The sequence below is a fragment of the Haliotis rufescens genome, unplaced genomic scaffold (genome assembly GCF_023055435.1).
Source record: "Haliotis rufescens isolate VD_foot unplaced genomic scaffold, xgHalRufe1.0.p SCAF_1, whole genome shotgun sequence".
NCBI lineage: Eukaryota > Metazoa > Mollusca > Gastropoda > Lepetellida > Haliotidae > Haliotis > Haliotis rufescens.
The window spans coordinates 35,806,721-35,830,076 of record NW_025963779.1 but is presented as its reverse complement, the minus strand read 5'-3'; the positions used below and the strand labels follow the sequence as shown (position 1 = coordinate 35,830,076).

Here is a 23,356-nt window from a genome sequence, read left to right as displayed (position 1 = left end):
TGAGTTGATGGCGTTTATTCGGTGGAAGCAGAGTGAAGTTTGCTACCACCGACCACCGTATATGTACAACTCAGGCCTTCATTACATTACATAACTAAAGATCATAACATCCAAGGTGTCAGCGGTTGATCGGCTGTAACAATGGGTGGGTGTGTCATTATTTACGGATTTATTCAAGTAGGTTGTTATATTGCCTAACTGACCCTTATATCACAGTCGGACTGGCCATGTGTGCCGGCCCTGTGACGTGAAGTTGACTCACTAATCACTGGTTCTCAGAGAGAGTGACCCTTTGTGTCAGCCTGGCTGGGCAGACTTGCAAAAAGTGCCACTGTCCCACAGCTGGAGTGACCGTGAGTTTAGCCTCATATGTGAAACATAAAATATACCTGCTCGTCTTCTCCATACCTGTTCCAGGTGTTTACGCCATGCACTGTCAATGGCGAGATTGCCAGGTAAGTTGAAATGTAGGCCATACCTACTTACAATAGTGTGTAATATTCAGCAAGGTATCATGAATGTTAAACGCTGTACGTTTCCGTGTCGTCTGCTGCCGTGTTGCAACTCGACGAAACACTAGCTCATGTGATCGTTAATTTTTAACAACGATACGGTCCTCGTTTTCTTCACTGGATATAACAAGTGATTATTAGTGAATTGTTTTCGATATTTGCTGTCTATGTTTGTTTATTTGTTTGTTTGTTGTTTAACGCCGCACTCAGCAATATTCCAGCTATATGACGGCGGTCTGTAAAATAATCGAGTCTGGGCCAGACAATCCAGTGATTGATATCATGAGCATCGATCCACGCAATTGGGATCGATGACAATCATCAACCAAGTCAGCGAGCCTGACCACCCGATCCCGTTAGTCGCCTTTTACGACAAGCATAGTCGCTTTTTACGGCATGCATGGGTTGCTGAAGACCTATTCTACCCCGGAATCTTCACGGGGCTGCTGGCTATGTAGACAGAAAGATTTATTAATATATCACAGATTCTACTAGGAGATAATCTGTTACCACCGGTCGGTACACGAAAGTGTTTTCGTAGGCTTTTACTCGAAATCAAACGACTTGAAGTCTTGTGTCTTCAGGGTAATCTTCTTGATTAAATGTTTTATACCGAATGGATTAATGCTTTATTAAGGCGTCACGTATTGGCTGTTACAGATCATATATATTTGTAATTATGAAATGTAGAAATGCATGGCTTAAAATGGCCGAAGAGAAATTATGATCAAAAGTCAGTAAATAACATATTATATTAGAAGAAATCTAAGGTATATACAAATGTTATACGCCGAACATCGGATGAGTAATGTTATACCTGCACTGTACATGGACAACACTTTAGTCGAAATACTCAGGGTGTTTTTCAAACATTTTGCAAATTCTTTATCTCTGCTATTCACGGCGGTGAAGGAGTACAGGTGATGTTCCCGCTGACAGAACCAAGGTCAAGACTATTCAGCTGTACATTCCATTTAAAACAGAACACATTAGTAAACGTATTAGCTTTTTTAATTATGTAACACTTCAAACTGACGGTGTGCATTATGTAATATTTGGCATAACTGACTACCATCAAAAACTAATATACCCCAAAACTTCAGACATTATTATCAGAATAATGTGTTTCTGCAAATTAATACCCAAGTCCATGTACCTAGTATCCAATGTCGTTAGAGTTTAACTTGTGACCTGGCTAATTGTGTTCCATGGTGCGTCGACTGTGTGGATCACTGGCCATGAAGTCAGTAGTAGCCCAAACACAAAGGTGTAACATTTTGCGTTAACACTGCTTATACATTCTATTGCTTGTCTTAAGAGGCGACTAAACAGGATTGGGTGATCAAGATCAGTGACTTGGTTGATTGCGTGTGATTTTACCCCGACGACGTGGGATATTGTCATTATGTCAATCACTGGTTTGTCTGATCCATACTGGATATTTTGCAGGCTGACGCGATATACATTGCGCATCTAACTGCGGCATAAAACACGAAAAAACCCACAAACATATAAACGCATAATCAACTTTAACTCCAAGGACAAGTACATATGTACTCGCATGACATAGAATGACTGTGTTGCAAAATTACATTTTTGTGTTTGATTATCTCATGCCTAAATAAACATGCCTACATAAACAACGTAATTTGATTTCTGTGGCTTTTTGGTCAAATATTGAAAAATATATTTTTTGTATGCTTAGCCACATATTTCATTGGTGTGCATCAAGTCCTACAGATCAACCACCCGTGAAGGTCCTGGTTAAAATAGGTCTTCAGCAAGCTATGCTAGCCGTAAAAGGCGACTGTGCTTGACGTATTAGGCGACTAACGAGATCGGGTGGTCAGGTTCGCTGACCAATTACTGGATTGTCTGACTCGATGATTTACAGACCGCCGTCATATAGCTAGAAACAAACTTCGGCTCAACAGCTGTCCAGCTTATCAATCAAGTAACTCACAAAAATAATAGAAAGCGTTCACCTGTACAATACTGAAATACACACCCAAGCGTTTGGAACACACATCTGACACAGGAGTTCAGCAAGTATGTACATAGATATTTCTTGTACACCAAAGCCACTATGAATAACTATGCGAAGATGCAATTCAGCACAATCACTACGTTTGGGGGGAGGGGACCTCGAGATAACCTGACGCGTCATACTGAGCGTAAACGTGACAACGTGACTAGGTCGCGTTACACATTAACGTCCTTGTACTTTAACTCTATTGGATAGGGAGGAGTTTTGTACTTTGATTATTATAAATAGTAGGCCATAGTACACAATGATTATCTTTTATAGGGCGGGTAGGTCGGCTTATCTCAACCATCCTCCCGAGGCAAGGGAGTTAACTGACTATAAAAGTCCAGTTTCCACCCTTGCCGAACTAGGATGGAATTTTTGGGCTCGATCGTAGCGCCAACAGTGGCTATTACGAGTTATGTCCCTCCTATTGACAGTCAGATCCCACCTTTATTATCACTTGCATTTGCTTCAAACAAAATGGCGGCGCCTAGTCAAAACGATCTGATCGATAATCAAGATCTTTATTGTTATAAAACAGGTCTTACACCGCGAACTGCATCGAATCACTTGAGCATCTAAATTAAATACATGAAAAGATTTGCAAAATATCTGTCGACGCCCAGTTGGTGGTACACATGCTTTGCAAATCCTGCAGTCTACCGAAATCTGAACGTTGAAATCCATGTTTGCGAACCGGATGTCTAGATCGTTACGCGATTTTCATTTGACCATGCATAGACTCCTTAATCCTGCCAAAATGTAACTCCGGAATTCCAGCCTAGTTCGGCAAGGGTGGAAACTGGAAGATGTATTTCAATGTAATCGTTACACATTTGCCGAGATAAAAAACATACCAAAAAATTAGTTAGTTTTTAGAAACATACCTTTTCCAATTCTATTTTAATAAAATGAAACAAAGAGTCTATTTCGTTGGGACTCTATTCTTTCTGCTCCTTTTTCTTAAACAATAGCTTATTCCGAGGACCCCGAAACCCAAAAGATGTTGGTTAATAACTGCGTTATCAACGTCACTGCGACCAAACGATATACACAGTTTATGATTACACGATGTTAAATACATAATTATATAAGGATTACACGATTACTGGCGTACGGTCAATTGAATCAGAGTAACCACCCTTAACGGTATTTAGAGTTTTGGTCATTAGCGAGTGCAGAATGTATGTAATCAACCATACCAAGTCCGAACATAAGACAAAGGTTCAGTGCTATTTGTCTGGTGTCCGTTCCATGACCCAATCTGTCCCGGAATCCTTCTGGGTTGACTACTTTCGAAGCCGTCGTCATTGTCAGCAAGTCTAAACGTTTCCATCCCTTCTCTCCACCGACCCATTACCTTGGTAGTGTTCTTGTCGATCAACTGGAGTGCTTTGTTACTACACTGGAATGTTTCTTATGACATCTAGATAAGTCTCAAATGACTACAATGGATACTAGTTATGACGACTGTATAGGCGATGAATTACTTGGGACCACCTCCAGTTGCCTGACGGTGAGAAAAGGTTGCAGATGTTAGATCGGGGTTCACACCATCAACCATCGGCTTACCTTAGAACTAATTGTATAAAAGCGACAAAACATTTCCATAATCGTAAGAAATCTCTACTAAATGCAGAGTTCTTTTCACGATTCCCACCAACCGGAGGCCCCTGTCAAAAACACATGCAAAGGCAAGTCAATTGTTCACCTGCAAAAACACGGTACAAGTCAAACTAGGGAATTCAGTCGGACATAATCTTCTCACTGGTGCGTCAAATTTGGAAATGTTCTCCATATTTCTACCTTAAAACATTGAAAGCTTTACCGAGGAACCGAATGTTGTAACCCTGATCAAACAACTTCTGAGCAAGAGTCCCATATCGCATAGAAATCTTCGTGGAAAGAGTATGCTCGATTGTACCTCAAAAGTTTTGGAATGTAGACGACAAAGGTTGGAGCCGCTGGAATATTCGTCGACATATGGGGAAAATATTACCTTTGGCAACTAAACTGAAATCATCCCTCTTGTCATACAGTTATGTGGAGAGTAACGATGTTTCAACCGTAAACACAATTTATTAACGTAAAGAATAATGCATATACATTTGTCGACGGAGGATGTTTGAAAAGACATTTGACATATGAAAAAGACAACATTGGATACTCCATCAATTGTATTGACACGTTCATCTCTGTGTGTATTGTCTTCACTATGAGTACTCTAAGTTCTTGGAAATACATTTTTATTTTATCCAGGAGTGGAAGAGTCTCGGGGTCCCACTCTCCACCACCAACAATGAAGCCAGCAAGATGTTCGATGCTTCACTCACTCAGGTAAGTGGATTTCGTGTCTTTGCTTAATAGACCTATAAATATATGTTTTGGTCAGCGAAACCCATACAGTGAAACCACATCGTCCGAAAAGAAATTCTGGGCGAATAATGTTGAGAACGTCTTTAAGTAATGGGTACACAGCATGATTCGTTTATCCGGACAGTTGTTGCCTTATAGGCGATATCATTGGCAACGGCACCGTCTGGTCTAACATGGTTTGAGTGCTGTTTGATCGTGCGTACCGACGGTAATTCCTGATATTCTTATATAAGACACCGAAACGGAGGAAAAGGATTTGCTTATTGTTTATGTCTTGAGATAAAACCCTGACTATCTGTTTAATAATCAGCCCCTAAAACAACGTGACCACCATGTTTATATTAATTGATGTACATACCATAACCAGTTAGAAATTTGTTTCTTCGTATAATACCTTGTTTTAGTTCAGTTATTCACTAATAAGAGAAAACTTCATTATTATATAAAGAACATACACTGAGTCTGGACCTTGGTGGATCGTACAGCTTGTAGACGAGTCAATTCAAATGTATGCGTCATCTCGGGTATCCATGCTTGTGTATGACTTCAGTATGTGGGCCGGTTTGACGACACGGGAACCGGTGGCATTGAAACCTCGATGCAGAAAATGATGGAGGCTGACCCAAACTTTGGCAAGTTTCGATATCTATTAACACAACAAACAACTGGCAAGACCATATCAAATTATCAAACTATTGTTCGAATCACTGCCGCCTTCACTTGTCGCCTTCGAACCACAAACAAGTTAGTATGTATTGGTATTATGAAAGGTATTTTGAACAAAGGTAATTTGTATTCCACCAGATTATAATATTTTAATTTTGTAAAGAACGCATATCTAAATCTTTGAGTCCGCGAAAATTTTGTTTTTCGTATCCTCGCATGTCGTGTCCTCGCAATGGGACCCGTGAAAATCCCGGTTAGAATAAGTCTTCAGCAACCCATGCTTGTCGTAAGAGGCGACTATGCTTATCGTAAGAGGCGACTAACAGGGTCGGATGGTCAGGCTCACTAACTTGGTTGTTGCATGTCCAAATTGCGTGTATCGATGCTCATGACATCAATCACTGGATTGTCCATTCCTCACTCGACTATATACAGACTGCCGTCATATAACAGGAATATTGCTGAGTGCGGCAAAAAACAACTAACAACCAAACCAAACCAAACCTACAATGGACTATTTAACAAATGTCTTATGATTTTAGGTTTTGTCACTTTTATTAAAATGTACGTTAAATACATGCACACCTCTTTACTCATTTCTATGCTACATGTTGTGATACCTGAAATAACGCCTTAACCATAATTTCTTGTTTCAGTTATGGGACACGTTCTGAAAAACGGCCTTGACCTCTTAGGAACCGGAAGGACTATCCATGTTGACAAATCTTTCCCAGGGGAGATAAGCGAAATGCTTCGACTTGCTGAGACATCCAGTATTGAGCGCGAGAAACAGCATGCACGTGCACTAAAGTTGTGGTCAGAAGGGTAAGATACATACATTATGGTTTGTTCAATACAGGATAATAAGTCAAGTGGCGAAATTGCAATGGATTTAATTCTGCGAACAATCCCTATAATACATATCTGTGATAGCTGGAAAGATGCCTCACTTTTTTCAGTGCGTTATTTAGAGACTCACTTCCTTTCATGAGTAAGTGAGTTGGAATTAATAGTAATTCAGTAATATAACAGCCTGTAAGTGTATGTAGAACAAAGCCCAAAGCGGTGTTTACCATTTTGGGAAACTAATTATAGAGCACAAGTGGGGTGCTGATAGCAGCAAATGTAGATTTCGAATCCACGACCAGCAACTCCTGACAAGGCTAAGGGGACGCGTTCTTGATAGCTTTGAGGCTGAGGGTCCAGACTGAAAACAATTTCAGGGAGACAATATTATCATCAGATTATCATGGAAAGTGCTTTCAAAGTACGGGTAACCTCAACTAGCCAATGATTCACATTTCCGTAAGAGATTCAAAATTATCATAACAATCATCATGTGATTGCTTTGTTTATTTCTATGCACCTTTACACGTTCTTTGCGAATACATTTCATTGTTGTCGTTTCCAAGGTGGACCTCTGACGCGTCTGACGTTTGGGAGGAAATTTTAGTCCAGAACCCTCTTGACATCCTGGCACTCAAGTTTGCACACGACACGTATTTCTATCTCGGCTACCCCAATCAGAATCGAGACAGCATAGCCCGAGTATTGCCGAAATGGAAACCGGAAATGCCTCTTTATGGGTAGATGAAACTATTCAGGCCATCTAAGCAATACGACTGTAATACTCTTTAGTTAGTATAGGAGTTTTTCTTGCTGCTACCTTAAATTGTATGGTGCTTTTCAATATAATAGTTATTAATTAAGTACATAGAACACTCTCAGTTTCACACAAGGCTCTGATAACAAGATCCAGACTGGAAAGAGATACCAGACACTTGGGCATTGTTCCGCTTTAACGTGCACTAGATATGATAGATCGTTTATTATATTTAGCCATACAAAGTATATTTGTACTAATGAAAGGCGTGTTTTTGCTGACAGATTGGTAATACAGGTACAGCTGATAGTAAACTTACTGTATCCTATTTGAGAATAAGTCTCAGAAACCACAGGGCCCTTCGAAGATGATATACATCGTGACAATACAATTAAAAATTCAGTTTAATTGCTTTTTGAATGAAAAATATTGAACATGTTGAAATAGTTTAAATGTCATAGACCAGTTTTTTCCGTGAAATACGTATGCAAGTATACAATAGGGTATATAACACTACAATATTGGGCTGGAATATGTTCATGTAATATACACGAAGAATCTAATATCTTTTTATTGAAACTAAAAAACATCAAGTTAAGAAATTTGTTTCAACAATTTCCTTCTCAGGAGCCCCAATAACTAGTGTATATTAAAATAATTTAATATGCCCCTAACAGCCACATGCTACAGACTTAATACTACAGAATATCGCTACACATGAAATTATCACGCTGCATGCACGTGCCTGGCGTCTTTTGTGTAAGAATATATTGAATTACTATTAATGTAAGGAATATTTTCGTTTCTTTTGGCAGATACCTGATCGGGATGTACTCTTTTGGTTTGGAGGAGTGCAACTTGTATGATCAGGCGGAGAAAGCGGCCAAGAAGGTCAGTTACTGGTAATTTTGGTCAGGATTCCACGTCATTTGAAAGAAACATTTAACGAGATAGAGGCATTAGCATTTGTTGACTAGGAGTTCACATTGATGATAGCTTCGTAATGGGCATGTTAACATGCACGCAACTGCCTGTCTATATCCAGCCACCAACACGTTACTAGTCCTGCGACTGTGGAAAATATGTACTTTATGAAAACAAAACCAATCTTGATTTATATAAAAGCAAGTCAGTCCTAGAATCAACATTAGGAACATTAATCGTTTTAATTTAAGAGGAAAGAAATATTATGTGTAATAAAAGATTTCATAGACTATGTTAGTCAACACGTTACCTGAAGCTACCGTGACAATAGCCTCCTTATATATGGGTATGTTCAAGTTTACTCATCTCTCCACTTATATCAAGCCAGGTTATGACATTTGTTGCTTAATGTGCACGTGATGAAAACATGTTTGAATAAGCTGAGACAATAAGATATATATTATTGTGAATATGCGCAGCACGTTACTTGAATTTATGTATCGCTTTGTCTCAAGAGTTGTGTGTAGATTACTGGTGTCTCCCCAGGGGCTGGACCTAAATCCCAGGGATGCCTGGTCCACTCACACAATGTGTCACGTGATGGAGATGACAGGGCGCCAGGATGAGGGCATCTCCTTCCTCACGGACACGGTCAAGAACTGGGCGGTGAGTATAGAGGGTGAGGCACGAGTATAGCGGGTCAGACTCTTCATAATGAGCAGTGAGTATAGAGAGTCAGATTCGTCATAATGAGCAGTGAGTATAGAGAGTCAGACTCGTCAAGAACTTAGCAGTGAATAAAGAGGGTCAGACTCGTCAAGAACTGAGCAGTGAGTATAGAGGGTCAGACTCGTCAAGAACTGAGCAGTGAGTATAGAGGGTCAGACTCGTCAAGAACTGAGCAGTGAGTATAGCGGGTCAGACTCGTCATAATGAGCAGTGAGTATAGAGGGTCAGACTCGTCATAATGAGCAGTGAGTATAGAGGGTCAGACTCGTCAAGAACTGAGCAGTGAGTATAGAGGGTCAGACTCGTCAAGAACTGAGCAGTGAGTATAGAGAGTCAGACTCTTCAAGAACTGAGCAGTGAGTATAGGGGGTCAGGCCCGTCAAGAACTTAGCAGTGAGTATAGAGGGTCAGACTCGTCAAGAGCTGGACGGTGAGTTTAGAGGGTCAGACTCGTCAAGAACTGGGCAGTGAGTTTTAGGGGCTAGAAACTATCACGATCATACATGTTCTTAATTTCGCCAAATATTGTTCAGTTTTTTAATATAACCTTGTTTTTTTCTGTCATTGTGGACCCTTGAAATAATATTGATATCTTTGATTCCAGAGTTTCGGGATGCTGGCTTGTCACAATTTCTGGCACTGGGCACTATACTACATAGAGAAGGTTATCATTACATACACGATAATACCGTTGTTGAAACATATTGGAGAATCTTTTAAGCTTTTAAATGAAACGTATTTATTCAGCAAGCTTTTCTTCTTATACCGATGACCTTTTTTGCCTATAAATTTGGAAAGGTTAGATATTATATTTTTTTGTGTGTTGAAATTGTGGTTATCACAAATTCCAACTTGAAAGTAGTTTTGTTTGTAACTAATTCAATAGCTCTCTTGACTACATATACAGTACCCTGTGAATTATTTCATTAATCGCACTAACACCAATGTTCCTCTTCCCCAGGGTGACCATCAGGGTGCACTGAATATTTTCGACAGCGAGGTAATTTAGAAGGTTGTACTACACTCACTGAAGCGTTTTAGGTACCATTTGAACCACATCTCATTATGAGTGAGTGAGTGAATTTGGTTTTACGCCGCTTTTGGCAATATTCCAGCAATATGACGGTTGGGTAACACTAAAGAAATGTACTTCACACCACTTGGCTATCCCACCGCCCCATATGATATTATGACGTTGCGTTGGACGTAGTTGTATACGGGGTACCAGGGAGTTGCTTAAAACCAACATTTAAGATCTAATGGATACGGTAACCCTTGATATAAACCGTGATAATATGCTAGTGATTAATAAACTAGTATTAGCGGTGTTGTGGTGCTTGAGGAAGGTTTCAGGATGTTGACCTACCGGTACATGTGAAACGTGTAAGTGAAACTAGCTTCTGCAAATGCTTCAGTTGGACAGGGCAAACATGTACAATAATATATAAACCCTTGGTGAAGGGGTAAAGAAAATGAAACACATCGATGCATGTGTGCAGATGTGCGCAAATAATAGTCCTCGGTCTATTCATAGAATATAACCCCATTAATATTATAGTGTTATAGGCCTACACCGGAACATAGACATTTTGTGAGTGAGTGAGTTGGGTTTAACGCCTTTAGAAACAATATTCCAGTTACATGGCGGCGTGTCAGCTTTATATGGGAGGAAAGATATATTTTGGTGCAGTATGCATGATGTGTTTGAAGGCTGTATATGAAATACATCGGCAGTGAATAAATCCATTGAATATTGTTGTAAACTTTCAGTTATTGGCAAAAGAAATGTTTACTAAAATATTATATTTATGTCGTCAGCTATCTTTAATAACCAATACACGCCATGCAGTTGTATTGTCAAATTCGTGAACAGCTGGTGTCATCACCGATTTTCAGTAATACACAAAAAGGTTTATTCTGTGTATTTTTTAAAATACATTTGTGGATGAGGTATATTGATTTAGATATTGTGTGTTTCGTTTCTAGGCTGGTGATATGATTTAATTGGTTTATCATTCAATACTTTATTGCTTATATACAGAGACAGAATCACTGCATGTAGCCCACAGGTGTTACATATTGAAAATGACAACACCTGGCAACTGATATCACATATCATGTCTAACTGATTTGCGAGCCGTACGGCAATATTCTGGTCATATTAAAAATGTCACGTTTGGCTTGATATGTATGTGGCGGGCGGCTAGCCTAGTGGTTAAAGCGTTCGCTCGTCACGCCGAAGACCTGGGTTGGATTCCCGACATGGGTACAATTTGTTAAGCCCAATTCTGGTGTCCTCCGCCGTGATATTGCTGGAATATTGCTATACGCGGCGTAAAACCATACTCACTCACTTGCTATGTATCTTCTCATTCCACTTTTTGCACTCGCTGTTTAAGCAGCAGTCCCCTCATGTTGCGCCCATATGGGAAATCTACGCGGACAATAAACAACGGTTAAACCCCTTACAACTACCCCAAAACGATAAATACGTATGATCCCGTTTAACTGTGTGTATATGCTTGTGCTTAATGAGTTATAAAATGAGATGGGAATTGAGTTGTTTTTAACTTTTTACCTCCAAACTTTCTAACCAGTTCTGGGGATGTCGCCCCTCGTCATGTTGACACCCTATTGCCATAATTAGTCTGTGTTCAACAGGTCACCGTGAGGGCGTGTCAGTCTGGGGCACTTCTGGACATGGTGGACGCTTGCTCTCTGCTCTTCAGACTTGAGATGGAAGGTACATTTGAATTCACGTCATTACACCGTTATCAAGCTAGCTAACGGTATAAGTATCAACACTGAAACGTCGCTACATGCAATAAACCAGAAGTTGTTATCAATAAAATTGTACGTTCACTTATTTACTCTCCACTTTCTACAATGCCAATAAAACAGTTAATATATATACTATCCACCCAAACAACAACCAGACATAGTGCAATATTCTTTAAACGAGACGTACTTACATTATTTCCAAGCGGTCATACTAACTGAATGTGTTTTTTTGTGTAGGCGTGGACGTTGGCGAAAGGTGGAACAATGTATTCGACGTCTGCCGACCTCACATCGACGATCACATTTTAGCATTCAATGACGTTCACGTACTGTTGGCGTGTCTCGGGGCCAAAAAGTCAGACGCCGTCAAACAGCTCATGGACTCTCTCAAACAATTCGTAAAGTAAGACAAGTATCTCGAATATGCATTATCTAGAGTTACATGATAAGGTCGCGCGATCAATATAATGGTTAATTATTTAATTTATTTAATGTAATTGCCAGGTCAACTTTACCTTCAAATTGAGTGTATGGTAGTGTGCGTGTATATCGCAAAGTTTGAAGATCGTTTTGATATTGGAATTGATATTTAAAGAGGGAATTGCAATAGCAATACATAAAAGATGTTATTACTAATTCTATATAAAAATACATTATATCGACCCAACAGGATCATTGAAGCAAATACTTGATATATTAAATATTTTCAGGCTTGCACATGAACGAAGCATATTAAATAAATATCAAATGTTTGCTTCATAAACGACAGTTTTATTCATTATATATCAGTGCATATATTTTTTAACCGTGGACGATGAAACACATATTTTATAAGAATTGTGATTCAGAGTACAATTCATATCCATGACGTCTTGCTTTTATTAATACCTTCAAAATTACTTTTATTCATTTCGTATAGAGAGACTATCAATAGATCACTTTCATTAAAGTCACATCGTGTATTCCGATACTATACATCTCTGCATCAAGATCTGAGGACACTGACATGGGAGGTCGCGTCATAAGAACTCACAGCAAACTTTAACCGTCCACTCGATCTGAAGGATACCTGGGTTCAATGTCAGTTTTCGAAAACGATTCACCTTCATTTCTTTACCACCACGATTCGGACATTTCGATTTGTTCAAAAGAAAACAAATATTTCGCATATTAAACTTAATTATCCTACATTCGGTAGAGGTCGTTTCAGTTCGTTTTCGAGATACGGAAATATGTTGGAGTTACTGAGAACTTAGATTGGCTGATTAGAAAGTTTACCTTACGCGACCTTCTATGGAGATGTCCTTAGATCGTCACGCAGGGAGATAGCGTATCAGAGTAAACGATCCTATATCAATGAAATTGTCAATATGTGAAATTTATTTGCGATGTGAAATGTGCTGACAATGTATTGTGTATAAAATAGAACTAATACCAATGCACAGAACGCTGGATATCGACCGTCCAAATACTCATAAATATTCACAAAATGAATCCATACTGACATCACAAAATGAATCGAAATACACTTTTGGAATTATTTCAAACTGAATTTTACTTATTAATGTAATACATTAAATGACTCTGAAAGAAGTTAATGCAATACATGTACCATGTAAAGCCAAGGAATTGTTTCCACAGGAACAACCGCGGCCACAACCAGGCTGTAACGGAGGAGGTCGGGGAGACGTTGTGTGAGGCATTCGTAGCTTACAACGACGGCGACTACGCCAAAGCTGTCGACCTTCTCAAACCCATCAGATATAAGATAATAAATATTGGCGGCAGTCACGCTCAGGTAGGAAACTTCAGGGTTGTTGTATCTTCGATATATCCGATAACCAAGGGTATTATATTACCATTACCCTAAACCCATTCGTTACCGTACTTCGTTTTGAGCCGTATTTGAAGGCCACAACGCTGAATCTAGTCGCCCAATCAAGTTACACTCATCAGCGAGAGAAAGTATGTGGAACATTAGTACATGTAGTTTACACCAATATACGGTAACGATAACTCTCAGTCGAAACAGGAAAACACAAGAATTAAGTCACATTAAAACTGCTTCGTTTCACTTTCAGCGGGACATATTCAACCTGTTTTTGATTCAGGCTGCCATCAAATCCCCATCTGCAGATCACCACAAGTTCGCCAGGTAATACCCAAGGGTGGGGCGCCACCAAGGCAAAGGGGAGTCTGTTGCCTTGGCCCCTGTACAAGGTATCCGAATGTCATTGGCGATTGATATTTCCGACGACGTGTGTTAAGTTCATACATATTTTAACAGAAAATGTCATGTATGTACATGTGTAAAAATATGAGTCTTCTTAACAAATCAATTTAACCATATGAAATATTTATTACCTCAAGCGGAGCGGTGAACATTTAGAGAGAGGTAGAGGCGGGTGGGTTGGTTTTTTTTCGGGGGCGTGATAAACCATGATATGTATTTTGATCCTGGTCCCGTCAGGCTACGATGACAAGCATTCAACCAAGTCATGGGGGGATAGCCCGAAGTGATGCAGGTCTAAGACGTTTACTACTTCGGTGAAACCCACGAGCACGTGTATGGTGCTGAAAAACCTAGAAACATAATTGGGGCGAACCGGGATTCGAACCCACAATCATAAGTTTCTGGTGACGCAAGGGATGCAACTCTGCACAGCGAATCGCGGCGCCTTAGACGACTGGGCCACCCGTGACCCCCTTTAATGGTTATAACACTAACTAGCTCTATCATTACTCAGTAACAGTCATCAACATCCAGGTACAGCTCAGGGTCATTGCAGTTGTCATCATCATCGTCATCATCATCATCAGCAGCAGCAGCAGCAGCAGCAGTCCAGTTGCGCTAATACCAGCTTCCTCAGAGCCTTATATATCAGTTATTATGAACATTGGTCAAAGCTGTACACAATGAAATACACGCCTGTTATGAAATTAGAAAAATATATTTTCGCAATGTGTACGTAGTTACATACACATAGAAGATTGGATTATAGTTCGTCTCATCTCTCTTATTCTGGGATGCATTTTCCACTGGTTGTGAGGTGAAAGAGGGTTTACCGTCTCGTTGAGATTATTTCACTCATATAGCGACGTACTTCAACGCGTGTATCTGACTGTTTGTACTAGTCTCCGGACTTATGCCGGAGTTTAAGTGCTGGCCTTGTGAAATACCATGTCGCAGTTAAACAAGCATATTCCACTCAGACTCAGTATACTGACTCAGAGCTGGCCAACAAGTGACATCGTTTAACGTGTCTTGGTACGACACGGCCATCTAGGGGGTCGAATCACTACAACACAGGGCGGCGTCTTCACATGAAAAATAGCATGGGCACATCCGTACATTCGTGTCACCACTCGAATCTTTCCGTTACACGCTTCAGATTGTATCGCAATGACACGAGTGTCTGGGGCTAGGCAGAGACCATAAAATAAATTTATTTTATGCAGAGACATAGACTAACATCTAGCTCTGAAATGAACATATTTTACAGATAAAAACAATTCCTAAATTATAGCCGTGAAATAAAAAGGAGCCCAGAGACTCTCTTCATTTTCAGACTATTACTACAGTAATCTAGACTTGCCAAATATTATAGACTTGCTTAGGCTTTAATGGATATATTCGTTTTAGGGTATGTATGACAGACAAACAGTCTGAGCTAGGGCAAGAGACCCGTCCTACTTCAATGTTTCAGTGGATTAATTATGGTTCTGGTTTTCTCACCCAGGTCGTTGTTGATGGAAAGGAAAGCTCTGAAGGAAAACGCCGCAATGACAGACAGGCTCATCGCCAAGGCAATGGCTGTCCACGCTGACTGAAGTTCGAGCCATACAGATCAAAATGTTGTAATTGTGATTGTTAATATGTAACCTGTTTATGTTTCTCAGCACCGCTTCAGTCTCGGTGTTACTCAATATCTGAAAGTTAAAAGGAAATGAAACTAAGTATTTATTTCAAAGCGCATACAAATATGTAAGTATGCAAAGTTATGATGCCACTCTGGCCCTAGACCGTAAATGTGACGTCCCATTGATGGAAAGACGTCGTAACATAACGTCATTGTCGCAGCATTTGTCGTCACCCACTTCTGTTCCATACTTGAATTGGCATTACTTGACGAGTACAGAGAAGATTTTAAAAGCGTACACGGGGAACAATGATAGAAACTGGGACTTCGAGTTGAGATCGAAGGTCACGTCAATGTAGTTCGACAGTGACGTCATAAATTCTCCAAAGCATTGCTTTTATATTTATATTTATGTTGATCGAACACAAAACATGATCATTCTCGAGGTTAAACTTTAAAATAAATGTTGTCACTTGTGTTTCTAAAACGTCATTTCTTCGTTTTGTAACCTATGAATACCTTGATAAGTTCTTTGTTTAAACGAATGGAGTTTACATGGTTATAGCTCAATAACAATTATTACACGTGCAAACTCTCTGTCCATCGGATAAATACCGCCTTCTACATATATGTATCTTGGGCAAACCATGAGTGAATGATATGTCTTCCAAATATTTTAGACAATAAAGCGACAATTTTTTTAATAATTATAAGAGATATTTCTGCTAAAAGCAGAGTCCTTTATACGATTCCAACTGTGTCATAAGCATGTGCTTATGAATAACTATTAAATAGTGATGATACCAGGTGTTCGCGAAAATGTGAGTGTATCCTGCCTCACAAGTGGCACCCGTCACAAACACATGCAATGGCAAGTCAATTAACATGAAAACATGAAACAGTCAAAATAGGGAATTGCATCGAACATCATTTTTGTCACTGATGCGTCAATTTTGAAAATGCCCTCTGCCTGTCTGCGATAATAGTCTTTAAAAGCTTTACTAAGACCTTGACCGTTGGTACTCTGGTCAAACAACTTTTGAGAAAAGGCCATATGACACTATTTGGGGCAGTTTTACACGTTTCTTGTAATTTTAGTTTAGGTGGGTAAATCAGTAGAGGAATTGGCTGTTTAACCATGATTATTGAACGACGCGAAATCATCTATATATGTTAAACTTAAGTTCAACTTCTTGACCAATTGTCCTTGTTTTGATTTTGCCAATCCGAGCAGGTATTCCGATTCATGACCATATCGAAACAGATCAACAAGGGGGAACTGGTGCCTATGGTGATGCCTTACTCTTGCCTAAAGTCCTATCCCTAAATTTCACATGTATGTTATCAGTGAGGAAGCATTTCACATATTATTTTCTCTGTAAACTTCCGATGACATTTGCTTTATTTTTTGACAAATTGTCTCAACCTTTGAAAATAGAGATGTAATTAATCCATGGTGACCACGTTTAATGATCAATATCCCACGTATCCCTTCGGTTTGTCTGAAATAGTAGTGTACAAACTGAACTGGGTTCTTTTCTGAGATTGCATATATTCAAGCAAATCCATTGAGACTTCACATGGTGTTTATGCCAGTTGTCACAAATACTTCATGTTAGATGAAGAAAGTTGTATTAAGGCTTATGTTCTGTCTTTGAGACAGGAATTTGATGGTACATTTGCTGGACCTAGCAATATATATGCTCTTTGTTCAGATTGTCATGTTCAACTCTCCAAATTCACCATTTTATGTGAACATACATTTTCTATTAATGATATATAATAGTGCAAAATGAAAACGAATATGATGAATGTCAGTGTTTTACAGCTAATTCTTTTGCTGGGTAAAAATATTGTATTACCGTGATACAGATGTTACTGCAGAGGAGTATAGAATAAAACATACACCCCATGTCATCGGGTTTTATTTTCAGTAGTAAACGTGCTGATACTCACGCCGTTGATGTGGGATTTTACGCAGCGTTAAGCAATATTCCAGCAGTATTACAGCGAAAGGCAAACAGAGTGGATTGCACCGGTAGTGGGAATCGACACAGGGTCTTAACCAGGTTCTTAATCCGCCAGATATCCCAAGGAATCGCCGTTTGACGAGGTCCTGAAAGAGTTTAGTTTAATGCGGCTTTGAATTTCAATTATATCAAAGGGTGTCAGCTTTATTTTTGGGGAAAGCCCAACGCGAAGGATGCAGTAAACAATTTGGTGAAAATTAGTGTTTGACAAACCAAGGATCACAATCGGGACGAATAAGAGATTTGAACCTACGATCAGTGTATCGTCGTAAGGCTAAGGGACACAACTCTGAGTAGCGAAGGCACACAGAACTACTAGATCACCCGAACACCGTTGCCAAAATCTGCAAGTAAAATCTTCTATGACATTGCCTACATCTGCGTAAAACAACATTCACTCATCACATGATCCCTATCAAAATGAGAGTAATAGTATAATCTGCTTCCTGTTTGAGGGTGAGGGTGCATGTGCAAGTGAACTTCCTTGTCTCTTCATCCCCATCTCCATCCTCACTGAAATCAAATCAGGCCTAAATGTTTTCTACTTGGTCGACGATCCCTCTGGAATAATATAATCAGCATTACAAGTGCCGCCCATAATTGTAATCTCAAAGTGTTTGACATAGACTGAATTTGCTGATATGAAACTCTGTATTGAGTTCATCGTTTAATACATAGAATCAGAAACACTACATAGATGTTATTTATAGGACCAGAACCAGTGAAACCACACCCCTTTTAAATCTCAAAGCCCCCACAAAATAACCCTGTTGAAAGCATTTTATTTAATTTGTTTTATCGACTTACTGATCAAAATTGTCAATGAACCCCGTAAACATACATTTGGAGAACAGTATGTATATGTTCATGCAATCCGAAATACGTATTCCCATTTCCTTGTGTCGGAGTCTTGTTTCCCACCACATACTTCCGGTAGAGTTCACTTTGATGTGATATACAGTGTACTATCTCCCACTAGCCACCAGAACACACCATATGTACAGTGACCCACGACGCCAACTTCATCACAAGTAAGTTTGATTATTAAATATTGGCATGGTTTTGTTAAAATACAATGTATTGTTATTCTTAATTCTGCTCAAACACAACATATGTGCACATTTCGAATTATTGTCATCAGTTGGAATTGTAAATTGTGTAACTATCTTTTCTTTGTTAAATCTCACTTAGATCGTTTTGATTGTGTTATTCAGGAAGTAATTAAACATTATTTTATCGTGTCATTCTAAAAAGTTGGCATTTGTGGTTAAAGAGGATCCAGTTCGCCAGTACATTTTCGTGCAGTAATGCTATCATATCTTGCTCAAATCAATAAAACATTCATATTTGCAACACGTACTTTTTTTATAATATATACAACTCACCCGAGTGTCTTTTGATATAAAATATATCAACACCTAGTTTCTAGAAGTTTTTAACTCCGAGGCTTTTAACTTTTATTGATGAATGTTGGTATATTTAATATCAAATGACACGAGAGAGAGTTGTATATATTATCACAAAAGTTCTTGTTACTTTTTCAGTTTGCAAACAATACTAAGTTGAGTCTTAAGTGTAAAATGTAAAGCTTGGCAGAGAGATTAGTGACGTCGTCGTATTTTCACTGCAGCGTGGGGGTCTGTTTAGGATAATCTAATTTAGGTTCAGGAGATGTATAATCGAAAACATCACGTGTCTAACCCATCTTTATGTCGGGAAGAAAACGAAATAAATAAAGGGTAATTATATTTTTGGATATGTTCATTTCATCGAGTGACCTGACAAAGTTGATGTTTTCATGAGTGGCGCATCCACATAAACATTATATTTCACAAGAAAAGACAAAAGGATCTATTTATTATGTTTTGTTCTTTTCTGCTGTCATTGTACCTCAATGAAAATAATTCCAGCATAAAGGGTTATTTTACTGAATGAGATAACAATTTTACATTTCATATGAATACAGTATTTCATCACCAGATGAGATAATCATGTTATTTAAGAAATAAACGACTCGTGGTCGTTGTTTATCGTACAATAAAACACTGCTTGGAGAATAAACCATTGTTTATTCACACTGCACAGTTTTATTGTAGATTAACAACGACCACGGGTCGTGTATTTATTATATGAGATATCAGCATTATGTACAGCCTCTTTAAGGATGTAAATAAAATGTACAAGCTTTCAAAATATTTAACCGTATTAAAACAATGATCACTCCTGAATACAATACGACCTCGGCAGTGACTGACAAGCCCATTTAAAAAAACGAGGGGGGGGGGGGGTAATTTGGTAATTCCCGCATATTCTCACAACTTTCACATCGATTATTTGTATCTTTTCTCCCAATGCCGAATGTCAAAACTCTCCCTCTTTGCGATCGTTCAGACACTGCGTTTATCAACGTTGCCCAGCTACACCTATGGGGAACTCACTTGACACTTCTCACAAGAAATGTTCTGTTCTTAATGTAACATATGATGTAGAAAGATATCAGTATTTGAAAACATAAAGGGAGAAATCATTACATAGCTATTGTTATAAACAGGTTCATAAACCCATTTTCTATTTACCAGCTCACCATGAGTTCAAACATCTCAAATCTGATCAGCGATGGCATCGACGATTATCTACGCCGTCATGACGACCTCTACGCCATGAAATATCTCCCCGTCATCCTCTTCCTCGTCATTCTGATGCTGCTTGGCGTCCTAGGAAACTCTTTGGTTTGTTACGTCTACATCGCCAAGTTCAAGCCAAGCACAACACGATGTTTCATAATCTCTCTGGCAGTGCTGGATCTCATCAACTGTCTCACCAGCATCCCGTTTGAGATCATTGATATGAGACACACCTACACCTTCGGAGAATACAAAATATGTCGTCTAATGAAGCTGTTCGAAACCATTAACTCCATTGCCTCAGGAAGCGTCCTTGTCGCTGTAGCTGTGGACAGATTCAAGAAAATATGTCGTCCACTCCATGTCCAGATGACCACAAAGGTTGCCAACATCTCAATAAGCATCTGTTGTTCTCTGGCACTAATTCTTGCCCTTCCTGCTGGATTCATCTATGGCGGTAGAACGGTGCCTACTGACAACATCAACATCACGGGAGTGGATTGTTCCTTGTCTGATCAGTTCATCGGTTCAACACTGCATATTGCGTACCTTGGTGTTCAGTTTCTGGTGTTCCTTGGAGCAACGTTGACCCTGGCAGTTGTGTACAGCTTGATCTGGAGGCAGATCATACGCCAGAAAAGGTTTAAGGAAACCGTGTCTGTACGGAGAAGGGTCGATGAACGGATCGTGGTTCTTGATACACCAACAGAGATTTCTATCAATGCCCGGAACACTTCAGCTGATATTGTAAGTTCTTCTAAGTCGGAACAAGACGGATTCAGAATTCCTATGACTGAACTGGCACCTATAAACCATGATGGCACAGGCGACATCCGGGATAGAATATTAGATGTCGGATCAGGCCACGGTGTTCCTAAGAACGACAACAGCATATCCCATGAAAGTGACGTCACAGATCACAGCATCAAACCTTTTGGTGTAGCTGGAAACTCTGAAAATTATCCTGACATGGCATCTACTGGCGAGCCGAACGCTGCTTTATTTGAACATGGAAACGGATCAAATTCCACACGTGCAAGACGTGTAACACGGTGCTCACAGCGAGACAAAGGAACTCGAAGGACAACGTTTATGATGTTTCTGATAACGATGGTGTTTGTGCTGTCGTTTCTTCCCCACCTTTCCCTGACAATCGCGGCTTCGGTCATGAAAACCCTTCTGAACGATCTCCATGGAGTCGGTTTCGTCGTCTTTCACGTCTTTCAAAGGTCCTACTTTCTTCAGAGTGCATCGAATCCTATAATCTACAGCTTCTGGAACGCCAACTTTCGCCGTGAGATTAACCGTCTGACAATGAAGATTACCAACAAAGCCTGAGCATGACAATTGTTCATGATACTATTTGTTTTCTTCATATGGATGTAACACATGTTTCATGGATTAATCTGTGCCTTCTCCCGTGGATATCCTGGTGAACGTGCTGCTGACATAAAACACCTAACTTTTGTGAAAAAAGATGACGAAACGTTTATGTATTTTGAAGACATTGTCTATATTCACCGGATCACAAGAACACATGCCAACTTATATTTCACTAAACACTTTGTTTTATTTTTTAGTTCATCCTTTAAATTCCGACGTTGAACTGCTACTGTACTGAACAACAAATGTTTGGGATCGTGAATATTTGGGCATATTTCTTTGTGAAATTGTGTCTTCACTACAAAAATAATATTACCAAATTATTAACAAAACTTATTTGTTCGGTATAAATCATCTTCCCGAGGCAAGAGCGTCCACTAGCCTATTTATCAAAGTTTATTTTCCTCGTACAAACTAGGCTTTGATATAGGCTAGTGGACACACTTGCCTCGGGAACATGGGTATAGATTTACGCTACAATAAGTTATTTTGTCGCATGTTTAAAAACACAATACAATTGTTTCCAGAGAAACTATCAGTGGCAATATTCATAGCGTCATTTTACATTTGACTGCCGCACATGGATCCAACTATTGACGCTGCTTCTAGCAATATTTGACCTTTAACATGGCTGGGAGCACCACAGAATAGGATTCATACAATGTATACCCATGTGGGTTTGTTGGTTATTTTGAAGTATGCAATATTGAAGCTGTGTCACGTCGGCTTGTAACTACTGGAATATTACCAGGCCGTCCGGGTACGATGACACACACACTCAGCCAGGTCACCGAGTCTGACACGACAGGCAAGAAAGTCCTGGGGACCCATGGTGACACCGAGTTCGTATTATATTGGATAAACGTGTAGGCAAATAGTATCAAATATTTATATACAAATGACAAGCTATGAGATAAGTTTTGTTTTAAGATCTGGGTCATACATTATCTACTTAAATATATTCATTTGTGTATATCTTATATGCATATGTGTAGTAACGTGATGCTGGATGTTTTAAAGCAGTAGAACTGCAATCGGAAACAGAACACTGTCGACATACATACATGCAGACAGACAAAAGGCATGAGGATAAACACGCATTGCAAGTTTTTCATCGGATTAGTATTTGCCTATCTTGGTCGGACGTCGAGTGTTATCAAATGGTCGGTCCCTGAGATCCTGGCAACTGATGTCGTGATTTCCGCATTAGCCCTCTCAGTTGATAAAGCATAGTTAACGTTTTTTTGTTTTTTTTGTTATTTAACGCCGCACTCAGCAATATTCCAGCTATATGACGGCGTCTGTAAATACTCGAGTCTGGATCAGACAACACAGTGATTGACATCATGAGCATCGAGCTACACAATTGGGATACGATAACTTGCATCAACCAAGTCAGCGAGCTTGACCACCCGATCCCGTAAGTCGCCTCTTACGACAAGCATAGATGCCTCTTACGTCAAGCATGGGTTGCTCAAGACTTATTCCAACCCGGATCTTCACAGTACAAGTAGTGTTTCCTCGAGCAAGACAGCGATTGGTGTCTGTTCAATGGAAAACATAGCTCTGTTAAACATTACCTCCTCTCTCTCTCTCTCTCTCTCTCTCTCTCTCTCTCTCTCTCACACACACACACACACACACGCATACACACACACATACATACATACATACATACATACGCGAGCGCACGCACGCACACACACGTACGTACGTACATCAACACGCACGCACGCACGCACGCACACACATACACACACACATACATACATGCATTAAGCGAGCGCACGCACGCACGCACACACACATACATACATGCATTAAGTCAAGATATGGTCT

The 23,356-nt window shown here is 39.6% G+C and overlaps 2 protein-coding genes across 2 annotated transcripts; both read left to right on the top strand.

Moving 5' to 3' along the window:
* Nucleotides 1-253: 253 nt before the first annotated feature.
* Nucleotides 254-17,397, top strand: LOC124139509 (tetratricopeptide repeat protein 38-like). The gene is made up of 14 exons (XM_048395773.1): nt 254-455; nt 4,801-4,878; nt 5,468-5,549; nt 6,240-6,408; nt 6,996-7,169; nt 8,002-8,077; nt 8,657-8,776; nt 9,444-9,503; nt 9,801-9,839; nt 11,501-11,582; nt 11,858-12,023; nt 13,262-13,418; nt 13,702-13,775; nt 15,361-17,397. Exons 1-14 carry the CDS (start codon nt 429-431, stop codon nt 15,449-15,451), a joined length of 1,395 nt encoding a protein of 464 aa, XP_048251730.1. The 5' UTR covers nt 254-428; the 3' UTR covers nt 15,452-17,397.
* A 144-nt stretch (nt 17,398-17,541) lies between these two features.
* LOC124139508 (C5a anaphylatoxin chemotactic receptor 1-like) lies at nt 17,542-22,877 on the top strand. The gene is made up of 2 exons (XM_046506627.2): nt 17,542-18,541; nt 20,090-22,877. The coding sequence occupies exon 2, from the start codon at nt 20,096-20,098 to the stop codon at nt 21,470-21,472; it is 1,377 nt and encodes a 458-aa protein (XP_046362583.2). The 5' UTR covers nt 17,542-18,541; nt 20,090-20,095; the 3' UTR covers nt 21,473-22,877.
* Nucleotides 22,878-23,356: the final 479 nt, after the last annotated feature.